The sequence below is a fragment of the Pithys albifrons genome, chromosome 12, assembly GCF_047495875.1.
Source record: "Pithys albifrons albifrons isolate INPA30051 chromosome 12, PitAlb_v1, whole genome shotgun sequence".
Taxonomy (NCBI): Eukaryota; Metazoa; Chordata; class Aves; order Passeriformes; family Thamnophilidae; genus Pithys; species Pithys albifrons.
Window position 1 is genome coordinate 8867385 of NC_092469.1, and position 15365 is coordinate 8882749.

The window sequence follows — 15365 nt, forward strand, 5'->3', positions numbered from 1 at the left end:
TCCATCAAGCAGAACCCTTTGATGGAGGTGATTTGCCCACATTAGAATAATTGCATAGTTAGAGACTGAAAAGTTTATGCAGATTTAACCCTAACTAGCAGTTGAACAATTGATTCACTAAAGTAATACTAAATCTTCATTACTCAACAAAAATATAACCAAGAGTTGAGGAATTTAGAGCAGGCAGCTTACACATCAAAAACGAATCGGATAACTGTGCCAAGGCAGACTGGTTCAAAAGTCTTGAGCATTTCTAACTGATTTATACACACATTTTGTGTCCTCCTTGGCTCTGATATTTGCATTAGTAAATTCCCTGGCATCAAGTACACACACACTTCTGAGTCACCACTGAAATAAAGACTAAAACTGTGCAGCTAAGTATTGAATTTTCATTCAGCCAACACCATTCAAAACTACTCATGTAATTATTATGAGCAGAAAAATTTTGAGTGCACGAAAATTCTGCATAAAAACTGGAAAATTACAATCATGATTGATCTGATTAAAGCTGACATTTGCTGCAATTTTGCAAGGCACAAAAACTTCAGAATGGAAACACTATGTAATTAAAATTCTTAATTGCTAAAAATGGGCCACTGTTAAGACTATAATTTAACCAGGTTCTCTTTATTCGATCATCTGATTTTAAAGGTTAATGCAGTGACCTAGGAAGCCAGTGTGCCCATTTTAACTGTACTGGCATTTTGACCAAACACCACATTAAGGGAAATATGGGAGGAAAAATCAGAGCTGGCTTTGTAAGCCACTGCCGCCTTCACAAAACGTTCATAGTACACACAACCCCAAAATCTGCTGACTTTATTAAAATATTAACAAGGTATAGTTAAAACTTTTGTACACTTATGCAAATCAGGTCGCTAGAACAAGGGAAAGAAGAGATCCCCTGGGAGAAAAAAAAATAAAATCAACAAAGTGAAAAGATCAGCCATCCTTCCACAGCATGACAGCACAACACAAGAGGCAGCAGCTTGGGAATTCAGCAAGATAAATAAAAACCCTCCAAAGTTTAAGTAAATCATGGTTTATAAAGCTAATAGATTTAAATGAGGCATATGGTACCATTCTATAAAAAGACCCCATTTCCCAGGGGATAGGAGCAGTATTTTGGTGGCCATGCTACACAGGTGAGACACGTGTGGGGCCAACCAGGGGGGCACCTCCCTGCGAGCTCTGCGGAAGGGCAGGCTCTGGTGCTCCATTCCCCAGGAGGTTCCAGGCACACATGGAGGTTTCAGTGTCTGTGTGGGTTTAGCACTAGAGGTATCAGTGTGATTTAAACCCCAGCCTCCCTCAGTGCCATGGCTCTAAGGAGGTCTCTGGGGCCAGGGGCCCAGAGAGTGGCTGCACCAGCATGCCCAGATCAGGGTCTGGTCCCTCCAGAAGGTTTCCTGCAGCCAGGAATGGGTCTGGGCCAAGCACCAGCTTTGTGAAGGCTGCAACTGCTGTGGCTGCAGCCCCCAGAGTTCCCAGGAAAACTGATATGTAAGGCCAGGTTTGCAGAATCTGCAGCTTGTTCATGTGCTACTGCCTTGGTGGAGCCTCTAATTAAGCATCATGTGGACCTGCACCCATGCTTTGCTCTCCTACCTCTGTAGTGAAAATTCCTTTACTTCTGACTTAACAGTGAAGAAGGGGATGGGGCAGCTACCATTTGCTTAGTCTTTGTATGTTAATCAGTCCCTAAATTATTAATAGAGAAAAAGAAATTATTTACAAGGTGTTTGACGTAGACATGTAAGGATGTAGCAACGCTACTGTCAAGAGAAATAATCATAAATCATTATATCTGTCTTGTCTTATTTATTTATTTATTCCAGCTATGCTCAGAGACCCTTTTCTCCTCAAAGCACCCAGGGAGGCAGGAGGAGACTGAGAGACTGTTTAAGGCAGAAGAGACCATATTAAGGTTAGGTACCTTTTCTAAATGCTGGACAAGGGTGATGATTGCACAGAGAAATCAACAGCTTTAGCTTTACTTTTACTCCTGTTACAAACATACCTGAAGCTCTGTTTGAAAGAAGAACTTCTGTGGGCACTGGGAACAGTCATAAATTTTGTCTTCCTGCCCGTGGACTGCGAAGATGTGCTGCTGCAGTTTGTTTGCCTGTACAAAAACTGAAACAACATAGCACAGTTAGTTAGGATTGCTTCATATAAAGCATCAGGTCTTGAACTACACTTCAGAGTCTTTGCAATTGTAAAAAGTCCAAGGATATCTGCCAGGGAAGTGCCGATACACTCTGTTCAGCAGAATTTCCTTACAAGTAGTCAATTTAGAGTCTCCAGGCTGACAGTCAGCTTACTTCTAACAGACTCTAAATCCTGTATGGATTTTTGATATTTCACATAAAGCTAACACTGTCCATGGGTAACTGGAAGAATTCAGTCATCAGACCAAAGAGAGGACGTCACCACTCCCGTGGGGAGCCCTGGGCCCACAGCAGGTGCATCAGATGCATTTTTAATGCAGGACAACTGGGCCAGGAGAAGCCTTGATGGCTGGTCTGGAAGACACGTGGCCCAGAACAGCATTTCTGGCAGACATGTGAATCTGAAAGGGCAGGGTTGCCACAATTTTTAGGCCTTTTAAATAGGTTTTCCATTCAGTATATATTAAAAAAGGATTATGATTTAACATCACAAATATCACAGCATCTGCATTATGGTTCTAACTTGAAAATTATTCTGACTTTATCATGGGAAATTTGGAAGTGGAACATACTGAACCACAGCTTTAGCTAGTTAAAAAATTTATCTCATTCCATTTTTGTGTCACTTTACATGGAACTGTATGTGAAAATGGCTTCTCTAGTGGAATTTAACATGTTCATCCGAAGAGGTTTTTTCACAGCACATTTCAGGAAAAGGTAAATTAACTTCAAGCTCACACAAAAAACAGGTTCTCAAATTGTGGACCAAACCCTAGAGATCATGAGTTCACCTTATTCCCATCAAAGTTAAAGGAATCACAGGTGCAGCCATGTCTCTTTACTGACAACAGGTCCACACCATCTCTCAAGTAGACTGGAAATGTAGATGTTAACTATTTTTCTGAAGAGAGTATAAAAGGCAGCCCTTAGAATGCACCCCGCAGATCCTTGAAAAGCAAGATCTCCCATGATCATTTGCACTGATGAGACAGCTTAAAATGATCTATAGGGAAGGAATACATAGCAGGGTCTCAGACAGGAGTTAGAAATGTGCCACTGTAAGAAAACAGGGCTAAAGAAACCTCCAAGAGAGCAGCTGGCAAAACCATACAGTTGTACAATTTGGTCTTAGCAAACCTTTATTCCCAAGAGTGTCAGCACTGTGAGTGGACCATGAACCGCCTGGCCATTAAAGGGTCCTTGCTCAAGTGAATGAGGGCTTGCAAGAGAAAGTCCATACTTTTCAAGTCCTGCACTTGGAAACACATGGCACCTTGGAGCCACAAGGTATAATGTAAAGGCTCTGAATGGTGGGGGCCATGCAGAGCCTGCTGCATGCAGCAGTGCTGCTCGGTGTCAAACGCCACAGTGCTGCTTGTCAGAGCGAGCCCCAACCTCAGACAGGCGATATTTGAACATTTCCAAGCACAGTATTTCTTTTTCCTGAGGAAAGGAATACAGTATTTCACAAATCCCCCGAGTGTCATTTCTGGATCTAGCCATGCACGCTGAGGCTTGTCTTGGCCTCCCTGTCTTACCTGTGAAACAAACAGGGCATTTGAATGTGCCTCCCATCCCCTCAAAGCTGTGCTCAATCAGGTGACACAGGAGCTTTGCCGGAGAGTCAAACATCTGGTTACACAGCTTGCACTCATGATTGATGCCTTCCTCTGCAAGGTTCAAATGATACAACTTGTTAGTGACACAGCAGATTAGCATCGGGGATGCAGCAGCAGTTGGTGAGGAGCGGCTGTGCCGGCGCTCACGGCTTCAAGGACCCCCAGCCCCAAAGCAGGGTGAGCGTTCAGGGGTGCCCCAGCCACGTTTAGGGGTGCTCATTTTTGGCTGCAGTGAAAGCAGCCCTGCACTCAGCCTGCCGGGAATTCAGGCACCTGCTCCCCTGACAACACAGCACTGCTCATCTCACATCCTGCCACAAAGGGACAGCAGCCCAGCTCTGGGTATATATTATTAAAAAGTCAAACAGCATTTAAAACTACTTTAATAATGTGAATTCAACCACCAACACTGACAGAGGGCTGAAATGCTGCCTTCAGCTCAGACTACACTGCAAACATAGAGGAGAGGAAGGAACTATTTGAGATAGCAGGAGCCTGCAGCGGAACATCAACCTAAATTTTATCTCTTGGCATTTTCCAAGGTGAAGAGAGACCACTGAAGGTATTCAAGTGTAATTTGAAAGTGTAATTTCCATATCATATATCTTGATACACAGGGTCCACTTTAAATGCCTCTATATTCTAACTGAACTCAGGCAGATAACAATCATTATTACTCTTGGTTCAAACCTACCACTTTTGTATGATATACTTCTCTGTTTACTGAAGTTTGTGGTTCTGAGTGGGTTTTGGTGATTTTTTTTAGAGGTATTGAAGTCATAATAAAGCAATTTTCACACATAAAACTAAAGAATCCTTTGGTTTTCTTGAAGTGAAGGAGTAGCAGAAATTGAGACAACATAACATACAGTTTATATAGAACAGAAACAACCACAATTTTTTTTTTAGTTGTGGATGGTTTATGCAAATAATTCCTGAAAATATGTCTTTCCTTCACTGTGGCAGCACATGAACTTCTCATGAAAACATACTTTAAAAACTAAATAAATTTTGTCTTTTGTTGTACACATTTTCAAATACCACCATTTCAATTTTTAGTTCCAAGATAGCTATGAAATTACTATGTTATACCATGAACTAATCTCTTGACAAATACATTTGGATCTTACAACATGAGCTGTCAGCAGCACTGTCTTTACTTACGGTTGCTTTAAATTAGCTTTTTCTATCTTTAAAGGGGCTGTAAAAAAGAGATTATTGTTTTCTGTAAAGCCTCTGGTACTCTCAGGAACTCAAAGAAGGTGGTGAGTTATGTGCCAGGGCAGGCAAACAGCAGGACTGTACTTGTGGGATGCTGGGCACAGCCCATACCTGGGCACCTGGCATGTTTGCAGCTGGAGGTTATTCCCAGAGCATGTGGGCCTTGAAGGGTGCAGTGTGAAAAATAACAAAAAACAATTCTCCATGCAGTGCCTCGTGCAGCAGCACATGCAGTGGAGAGCTGCTTGTGCTGCCTCGAGGCCGGGTGGGCTCTGGAAACCCTCATGGCAATGTGTGTTCCACCATGCACAGGGTGCCCACGGCGAGTGCCAGCACTGGAGCTGCCGTGGGGAAGGGGGAGGCAGGATGGGGAGAAGTAAACAGGTGGGTTGGGAAGAAGATGAAAAGAGAAAAGGAAAGGGAAAAAGGAGTCAGGAACAGAAAGATGAAAGGGCTTGTAGCTCCATGGCAGCAGCTCTACAAATTCCCTGGAAAGTCATGACCAGGGACTGGGATATTGCTAGAATGCCCCAAGGTTTTCAGTGCTCTGTTTGGGCAGCCACCACAGACGGGCATGTTGCCCTCTCTGATGTATGCATTGCCAAACTTGGCCCTCTCCCCTCGCTGTAGTGTAAGGCTGGCTTCTCCCATCAGTCCCCTGCCTGAAAAGTTTTGGCTTTGTGCAATCTCTGCAATCTGTTCTGGAGGGGAGGAGAGAAGGGAAGGGACATGATGTGCCTCATGCTGAGCATGCCCAGCCACACCGCTGTGTACAGCAACCAAATGCTGCAATAGACCTGCAGAGGACAAAGCAGGTACTGGGGGGAATGGAACAAATTCCTTCTATGAGTAAATCAGAGAAATCATGTTTGACATTAATTTTCTACCCTCTACATAGTGGGTATTTGGAAAACAGTGATTCATGTACAGCCTGTGGTCCTGTGTGAGCACATGTGTTCATAAATACAGACAGACACATACTGATGACTAGACAGCTGCTCCTTTTGCAGCCTAAATTCTTATAATTTGAGTAAAATTTAAAAACAAACAAACAATGCTCAGCATTTCAATTGAAGTATATTCTTTCAAGCTTGGTATGTTTAATTAGGTAACAGAGATTGTGTATTTTCTTGGCTGATCCCTGCAGTATTTTAAATAGTTAAACCCATAACAAACAAACTAAAACTCAAATGAAAAATAATAAAACATAATGGGTTCCTGCAGATCTGGAAATTTATCCCACTCGAGGCAAGACCTTTTGATTTGCAAATCCACTTCTGAATTATAAGGCCTTCTCCTCACCGGTGGGGGTTTTTATTCCACTCCCACAGGAGTCCATTATGTATTTCTTGTGTCTATAAAACCATCCAGAAGGAAAAAAGGGGGGAAAAAGTACCATGGTTAGCATGACAAACGTTTCTCTTTTCATGCATGTGTATTCAAAATATGAAAATGCCCAAAGATATAGATAGAATTGCTGCTATAATCACTCTCTTCTCTATGGCATTTTACAGTATATTATTTTACACAGAAACACAGCACATGCATAAGGATACTCAGTCACCTTTGGAGAATAACTTCCTTGAATTATATAAGATCATATAGGTACATGCAAGGAGGCTTTTTGACAATGCAGCGTGACAGCCAATGTTCCAGTCAAATGTGTGGTGCTGGGTGTTAGCAACAGAAAACCTATCATTTCCCTCATTCTTATTCACTTTTTTTTTTAAACATGACAAGCACCTATGAGAGACCTACATAACTCAAGTGAATTATGCAGCCCCTCTCATTTGTAAAATAAAATGAAAATGCAGATTCTTACAGCTTGTTATGCTAGATCTTCTCCCATTTCTTCGTAAGTGTATCTGTGTGGGGATCAATTGATTACAGGACTAAAAGAGCAAAGCACAGCAAACAAGAATCTTGAGTTTCTTGGCACTTTTTTTTTCCTGAGCTCAAAATAATAAGCATTAATTTTACACTTCATTTCTCAAAAAAATAATAGGATGTGCTCTTGTTTAAAACAAGCAGGCCTGCTGGATTCTGTCAGGCTGAAACTATGTCAGGCCAAAAGAGGAACAGAGCGCTTTGTGTAAAAGTATCATGGGGAGATGATAGTATCCTGTAATGTTTTCAGTACCTACTTTTGTCTCCAAAAGCATTTGATCCCTGGCAGACACATACTTATTTCCATACTGGTCTTGAGGGAAGCCAGTAGGAATGAGAGCTGATTATCTGAATCCTGAAGGTGAAACCTGGGTGGTGCCCACTGATGTCAAAGGCAGGCATTTGTATAAATTTGGAGGTACATAATTTACTGCCTGTTAGTGAGGATTAGTGGGTTGCGCAGACCCAGCTGAACTGCGGTGGCAAAGCACGTCGCTCATTGTTCCCAAGTTCAGATGCGTTTGCAGGATAGTTTTAAATATGTTGATAGGGTGCTTAGTAGCACTTACACTGTGATTCTGCCCATTTTAGAGTGGGAATATGGTTCTCCATAAAGCTATTTCTGCTGCAGCAATGTACATTTAATACATATTACAATGAGTCTCTAAGCCTCTAAGAGAACCGACACCAGCAGCCTCCTGGCGAGGATGCAGTATAATTAATAATGCTGTATTAAACCCATGTACTGTATCAGTTGCATTTCTAATTATAACTTTATTAATGCCAATATAAAAGTATGCATTAACGCTGTCACGTACTGACATGTTATCATACCAACAAATAGGAGATTTCAGCAACAAAAATCAAGATGACATTGTCTTTACTGTTAGTTAAAACTTCTCTCTTCAACTTGATTTAATAAAGCAAAATTTTCCCTTATGGAATAACGGCAATAGTCCTAATTTGAGAGATTGTGTAAGACAATCTGATGCTCTTTCCTGATAACAACACATGCATCCTGTACTACAGCATCCCAGACCATTATATTTCTACTCCACTGCAGCAAATTAAGGCAATAAAGGGGAATTTCTTTCCTGTAGTCAGATATTACATCCATGAGTTAACCGTGCTTTTAATGAACTTTGAAATACTGTGATTCAGTGTAACAAAGCATTAATATACTGTTCACAGAGAACCTTCTCCTGTCCATTAGATCATAAATTTGGTAGAATTAAATGGGCCATGTGCTCTAATTATAGTAGAAATAAAAAGAAATTGGAATGAACACAGGGAAATAAAATGAAAACTGCATGGAACTATTCTGTTTATGCAATTCATTTCCTAGTAAATAAGTAATCAAAGGGAAAAATTTATAACATAAGAAAAGAAGGAGCTTCCTCTGTAATTTTTTCCATGTGGCTATGAAGGAGCAAGGGACTGGAACCAGGGCAGGATGACAGTGATGGACATCCCCCTCCAAAACAAAGCCTGCAGAGAACCATTTTGACTCTTCATCTGGCTGGCAACACTCCACCATTGCTTTTCATGAGAAATAATCCAACAATGGAGGTAAAACCAAGGTCTGAGAACACACTGCTATAAGGGGATGGCAAATTTGCAGATGCTCACATCAGATGGAGATGATGACTGCTGTACAGATGACATTTCTTCACTGCCATTGCTGCCGAAGCCCATGACCTGCTATGCAAACCATTTGGACGACACTGCTCCATTAGATTTTTGTAATTAATCCCGGAGGACAAAGCCGAGCCCCTCCCTTGCCGTCCAGGCAGCTGCAGGGTGAGGCAATGCCATGCTCCTGCCCCGGCTGGGCCGGCGGCACGGAGCTGCTCTGCCGCACGGTGCCCCAGTGATTAGGCAGCCCAGGCGGTGAAAGGCAGCGGATTGATGGTGTGGCAGCAGAAATGTCACCTGGGGAGCTGGGTGCCGTCCTCCCAGGGATGCTGGAGGTCAGTTACTATGGCAACGCTGAATGAGCTCAACCTTGTAACTGACCCTTATCTTTTTTTGATCTGTGGCCCCCTTGGGACCTTGGGTGGAAATCAACTGGAAAATAATCTGGTCACATATCAGAAAGAAAACTATTTATACTTATTTATCCAGGTAAAGCTCATATCTCCCTTTGACGACTCTGCCAGACTAAAGACACCCATCATGTTCCCTCAGCGTTTTGCGTGGCTGTGAGGAAACACCCAGCTCTGTGCTGCGAGAAACGATGCCAAACCCCCCACCACTGCAAAACACACACAAATTGCCACAGATAACTGTACTCATGGCTCTACTGATATATTGCCAAAATCTTGCCTTGCTCTCAGCCCCCGACTTGCCCATGTGGATAAACATACACCTACACCCCTTCTTAGATGGTTTAATATTTTATGTGGTATCCGCTAATCATATTCTTTTGTGCTTTATCTCTCTGCTGAAATATGATTCTGCTTTGAAATATATTTATATGATCTAGAATGGCACAACACTGATGTCTTTTATGAGCCAAAGATTGTTTAATAAAATCTTGCATTCCTGCTTCGTCCTTATGACAATTTTACTATTATAAGTTTTCAAGGGATATGAGAGCTGTCCACCGTGGTTAGAAACATCACTTTAATGAAAAATGATAACATAGGTGCTTGGATTTTTCTAGAAACTATGTAAAGAAAACCAACAAAAATACACACAAAGGCATGTTGGGAACTCAGTATTTTTATTGGTTTTCCTTACATTTGCTTTGGATAAGACTCATTAAAATCAGTTCTGTTCTTCATAGTTTTCCAAGGGACAGGCAGCCTGGACAAAGGTCTATCAGCACAAAGGGGCTATCACTCTTCTCCAGGTAGGGAAGATCTCAAGGGAAATGGGATTTGGGGAATCAGGGAAGATATTAGGAGACAGAAGCCACAGGACTTGCTGGCAAACATAGATGCTAGAGAAAGTATCTATGGATTCCTGGTAAACTCCAAGGTTTCTTGTGCTTTACTTCTTTGGCCTCAAAAAAGTATTCTTTTCCAGGCTAAATCAGCCTAACCACACAACGGGCTTTAGACTCTTTCATCATCTCAGGGGACCTCAAGCTCAAAATATGCAGAATTAGATGCCAAATTATTTATAGGGTAGCTTGTAAGTTCACTGCCTCCAGTACATGTCAGTACACTGCAATATTAAAATGACCATCAAAAAGAAGCACGGTCCCAGAGGGACTGGGGATGAGATTTCAGGGAGTTTCCTCCTGACTGCAATGGCAGTTCCTGTGCTGTTTCAGAGCCCCTGCCTCCCTCCCCTGCAGGCTGTGTCCCCACTCCTCTGCTTTCCTAGGGGGAAGGCTGAGCCTCAGGCACACGAGATAGGGCTGCCAGGCCCAGCTTCATCAACTTAATTTTTAGTTTACATGAAAAATAAAATCTGAAAGTTCAAAGGAGTTCATGGAGTTGTGCATCATCTATCTGCTGACTGCAGAGCCCCAGAGGGACGCGCCTGCAGAGCTTTATTTTAGATTTAGATATTAATCTGGAAAACTGCATAAAGATAACTTATAGAAATGCACTATACTTTAGCACAGTAACTTCACACTTTATCAGCCTTTCTCTGAACATGCCTTCTTCAATAGCCTATATTAAAACTTTTTGTGGACTAAAGCCTGATAGGTCTAGCTGTTCCTTCACAATAGTTAATCAACTATTAAGGAATAACTCCCTTGGCTTCCGTGTAAATGCAGAATCCATAAGGAAAGAAACATATGCTGCCTTTGAGTGTGCAAGCCCATACACCCACACACAGAACTAGCTTTGTCCAGACTAATGAACCCCACGAATGACCAGAGTTTAATAAGAATACAACTCAAGTAGTGTATTTCAATGTTTTGAAATATTCACAGCTTTGTTATTTCAAATTTACTGTCAATACCTGATGGAACTGAAGTAACACAGCCCTGAATCCAGGCCCATGCCCACACAGACCCTTGTGCACTATATTTTCTCATGCTGTTGTGTCACTGAAACCTAAATATCCCCTATTAATCCTGGTCTCTTCTCCACTCTTTTCTCTGGGAGCAGCTCCCTGCATTGCTACACAGTGGGAATATATTCATCCTCCCATCCTACTGACAATATCACATCGAAGAGCTCAATACAGACAAACAGCAATAACTAGTATCTACTTGGCATCTATTCTTCTTGTGAAATTAAAAATTAAAATTAAAACATCATTATACTCTTATTAAACATCCCACTGGAATATGCCAAGTGCTTTTAAAACATGCAAAGCTTTAAACTGAGTTTAAATGGGTGTAAAGTCCTTTTTACGCATTTGACAGGGCTGGCACATTCCCCAGACCCAGCACCAGGGCCACCAGAGCTGCAAGGTGTCCCCTTCCCACCACATCGCACCCAGACCTCCTGCAGTCCCAGCATGCATTGGCTGTGGTTGCACAGAGGCCTCCTGAGTTGCCAGGATGTGAGTGAGAGCTGCCAAAGCCTTCCCTCTCACCAACATCCCCTGCCTGGGGCACCTGTGCACAGGGTGGCAGCTGCTTCCTGCAGCCACTGCTCAAAAGCCAACTCTGGGTGCATTTTCATCTGCTCAAAGGCAGGTTCCTGGGGTGGGGATGCAAGTGAGGGCAGAGAGCCCCCTGAGCTAAGCAGGCACGCCTGGGACAGCACACAGTACTTTTTTAAACACGCAAACTCCCACTGATGTGTATCACTGATCTTCAGATTGCAATTTCCCAAGTACACATTGACGCGATAGACTTTAAATCTATCATGTAAATAATCATCAGATTAATGGTCTCTAATAGTATATAATTAACATGACAGACAGGCTACAAGCCAGTTGTTGTCAACTGTGCTCAGAGATGCACAGAGTAGGAGAAAGGCATTAACCACTCCCATGGTGGCATCAGGGAAGCAGAAAAACTGGTAAAAGGAGAAATAAAAACAGAACAGTTAACAAAATGAAAACACCAAAATGTACAATTTAACTAAGAAACACTGCAGGTTCTTTAAGACATCTAAATACAATAAATGTCAAACTTTTGTGTGTTTTCTGGGGTGTGGAGGGAAAGGTGGAGTTTTATTTGCCTCAGTCAAGAAAAATTCCATTATTCCTGCATTGGTGCAATGCCTCTTGAGTGACTACAGGTGAACTGGTGAGAAGGGCCTTATCCTGATATTGCAAATTCTGCATAAACATGGAAATACATATCCAGCAATGAGGATATACTTTATAGCGGTATAAGATATGGTCAAATTAAAGCTTATATTAGTATAGATACCTGGGAAATGGTGCAGTGGACATAATAAGTGCAAGTGAAAGACCACCAAACCGCTTAGACACTGGCTAAACACTGCACCCAGTAACACTGGGTCAGTTTGCACCAACTTACTCAGGTTAAAAAAATGCATTTCTTTTAAAGATGAATTTACTTTCTTATTAAGAAACAGTATTGTTAAGAAAAAGCCACTGGTTAAAAAACAATCCTTTATGGCATTGTTGTAAATCTGTGGACCAAAATCCATCTTTGAAACACATGCAGACAAACAAAAACACAGAAACATCTCAGCTTTTTCTTGGAAAATAAAAATGGTGGTTACCCAGCTATCTTGACATGATCATTTAGCTCAACTGCACCAGAGCTTACTTGTTTATATAAGGTCTGAACACATGCCACAGCTCAGCCTAGAAATGCTCCTGTCCCCCACCCCTGCACTGAGGTCCCTCCCTCACTCCCTTTCCCCACGGACTAGGGCCAGAGCTCAGGGACACAAAACAGTTATTGGAGCTGACAAAATGAGATGCCATTGCAAATAGAGGGAACCAAGGGTGACTAAATAAGGTCTGGCTTGCTAAGATAGGTAACTGATTTTGCATGACATGAATATCTCTCAAAGCTCGTTAAGTGCAAATATGCCCAAAAGAATGAAACCCCCCTATCAGACATATTTTAAGTCAGGAATCCTAGGGTGCAGTAACACATGATATTCCTTAAGGCAGTCAAAAAGAAGAATCTGCATGAAAACAAGAAAATATCTTAAGCACCTCTGCATTATGCAGACATACATTCTTGTACTGTGGGAATATGCACAAGTAAATGTACAGACCATCTCCACTGATGTTGGTGGAATTTGCTTGATTAACACTCCACAGTCCAGGTGGAAATCATACCCTGTGGCAGCTTCATCTTGAATAAGGAGAAAAACTGTAACCCAGTGACTTTTTGGAAGAGATCTTACTGCTGAGCATGGATTCTGCATAACACAGACTGTAAAGTTACTCTAGGTAGTACTTATTTAACATACAAATACTACAATACATAAAATCTAATATCAGACTAGTATCACCTTTACATTTGTTCTTTGACCTGCACATGAACCAGACACCTTGCACCCTTCACATATGATCTGGAGCTGGACAGGCTGCACTGAAGCACTTGTCCTGAACTCTGTACATAAGGAGAACTCAAGGCCAGCACACACATCCTGCAGGGCTGTGAAGGGCATCAGTGGCTGGGCAGAACAAGCAAAAATCTTCTTCCAGGCTCCTAAACTCAGAGGACTTTGGCTTCTGCCTTTGTAAACAAATCCCCTTCTATTTTAATATGTGAGTAGCTCAGTCAGGCATATATATGGCTGTTGGCAGATATGCTCTCAGTGCCCAAGATGGCCAGCTTGGTTTTATTTAATTTTCAGAAACACATTTTATTCATTTTATATGTAATTAGCTTTTTAATCTGTTAAGGAAAGCCATGTCCAAACTCTTATGCTATAGACAGACTCCAAAGAACTTATGTGGGCTGTGACAGGAAACATCATGCAAGATATAAGACAAGTGTGTATTTTCACTCAAATAAAGGTATCTGGAAAAACCAATCCTACAGTGGTGCTGAAGCAGCCCTCTTCCAGCCATAGGAAACTGTGAGCATGCCACAGACTGTGAGCAAGACACAGACATTCCAGGAGGCTCTGGTGGCTCATTAATAGCAGGACTCCTACACAGCTTTTTTTGCTTAAACTCACCCAGATCTCAGGCTTATAGCATTACAAAGGTTTCCTGAGATCTCTGCAACTCCACTCATTCTCAGAAGGTATATTTAAAATTAAAAAAAAAAAACCAAGTCACAAGCCCCTGCCTAAAATGAAGCATTAGACGTTCCCAGTAGGATGGCACATTCAGGGGTAGGAATGGACTGGAGCCATGCAAAGGTGGCTGAGATGACTTGAAACAATCCAAAGGTGTAGTAAGATTGCTGTAGAGAAAGGCTTGCTGTGCAATCATGGAACTTGAAAGAGATTTAGGGGTATCTACCTAATATACCCAGATGAGAAGGACCATATTCCATAGCCCTGCAAAAGTTACTGCAAAAGAGTGAAAAATGAAGAAAGCTTTTCAGCTGCACCCTCAAATAAAATAAGATTCTTAATCCAGCCACCATGGAGTCCCTGCTTCAACCAAAAAGGAAACAATAAAAGTCTGTCAGAGACCTGCTACCCACCTTTTTCTTTTTTTTTGAGTTCTTATTTTAACCTCAGATTCAATGATCGGCATTAAGAAGCGGCATTTGCTCCTGTCACCCCAGAGAGGCAGGGAAGATACAATCGTATATATGCAAAACAGGTACGAACTGTGATAACAATACTTTGCCTGTAGGCAAAAATTGACTTTTTAAATGGCAGCCGCTACAATAATGTTAGCCTAAGACCCACCCTTGCAGGATTTTCCTCTGCTTAGTAAAAACAAAGTGCACACTGATATGAAAAGCAAAGAATTTGGGTACTCAAAATATGGGGAATGTTTTAATGGAAATGGGGGGGGAGGGGGGAAGAAATTGTAAAATAGACATAAAAGGTCAATCCCATTAAACCATGAACACGCCTGCTCTGCCAGCATGGAGGGAGTGAAGGGGCACTTCTGTAGCCATGAAGGCAGCAAGGAGCTCAGCCAAGATCTGTTCCCTAAAGCTCCCTGGACCCAGCCAGCAGCACTCTGAGAACCCTGGTCTCAGGATGCTTTCTCCACATAGCTTATCCTTTGGGAAAGCTGCCTACAGAGCATGAATCTAAACCATGGTCTAAGGGATGAGTGGCAGATCATGCTTATTCTTCACATTTCTATTCCTTATGATTACCAACACCAAGTGCATTACTGCACAAGAGGAAGTGTGGGAACAGGGCTTTCTTTCTAACCACACCTGAGGCTCGTGAAGCCACGAAGTCCGGCTCCTTGAGGGAGCACTTTGGGAGACCCCGGATGCTCTGGCGCCACCCATGAGCCTGAACCATGGCAAGGCCACCTAGCCCCAGCACAACCAGCCACTCCTCCCATCATCACACCCTGGCACTGTCAGGTTGTGGGCACATCCCAGCACTGCAGCTCACATAAGAGTGGAATCTTTGCAGCTAAATGAGCATCAATTATGCATTGTATCAAAAACCCTCAATGCTAGAGCATG

General features: G+C 42.3%; 1 protein-coding gene across 8 annotated transcripts in view; it reads right to left on the minus strand.

Moving 5' to 3' along the window:
- Nucleotides 1-15365, minus strand: part of ZNF423 (zinc finger protein 423) — a 280821-nt gene that overhangs the window by 19542 nt on the left and 245914 nt on the right. For all 8 annotated transcript variants that reach the window (XM_071567599.1, XM_071567593.1, XM_071567592.1 and 5 more), the window contains 2 exons: nucleotides 3713-3844; nucleotides 2024-2139 (listed from right to left, as the gene is read on the minus strand). In XM_071567599.1, coding sequence (XP_071423700.1) covers nucleotides 2024-2139; nucleotides 3713-3844 — 248 coding nt within the window. The remainder of the gene's footprint in view (nucleotides 1-2023; nucleotides 2140-3712; nucleotides 3845-15365) is intronic.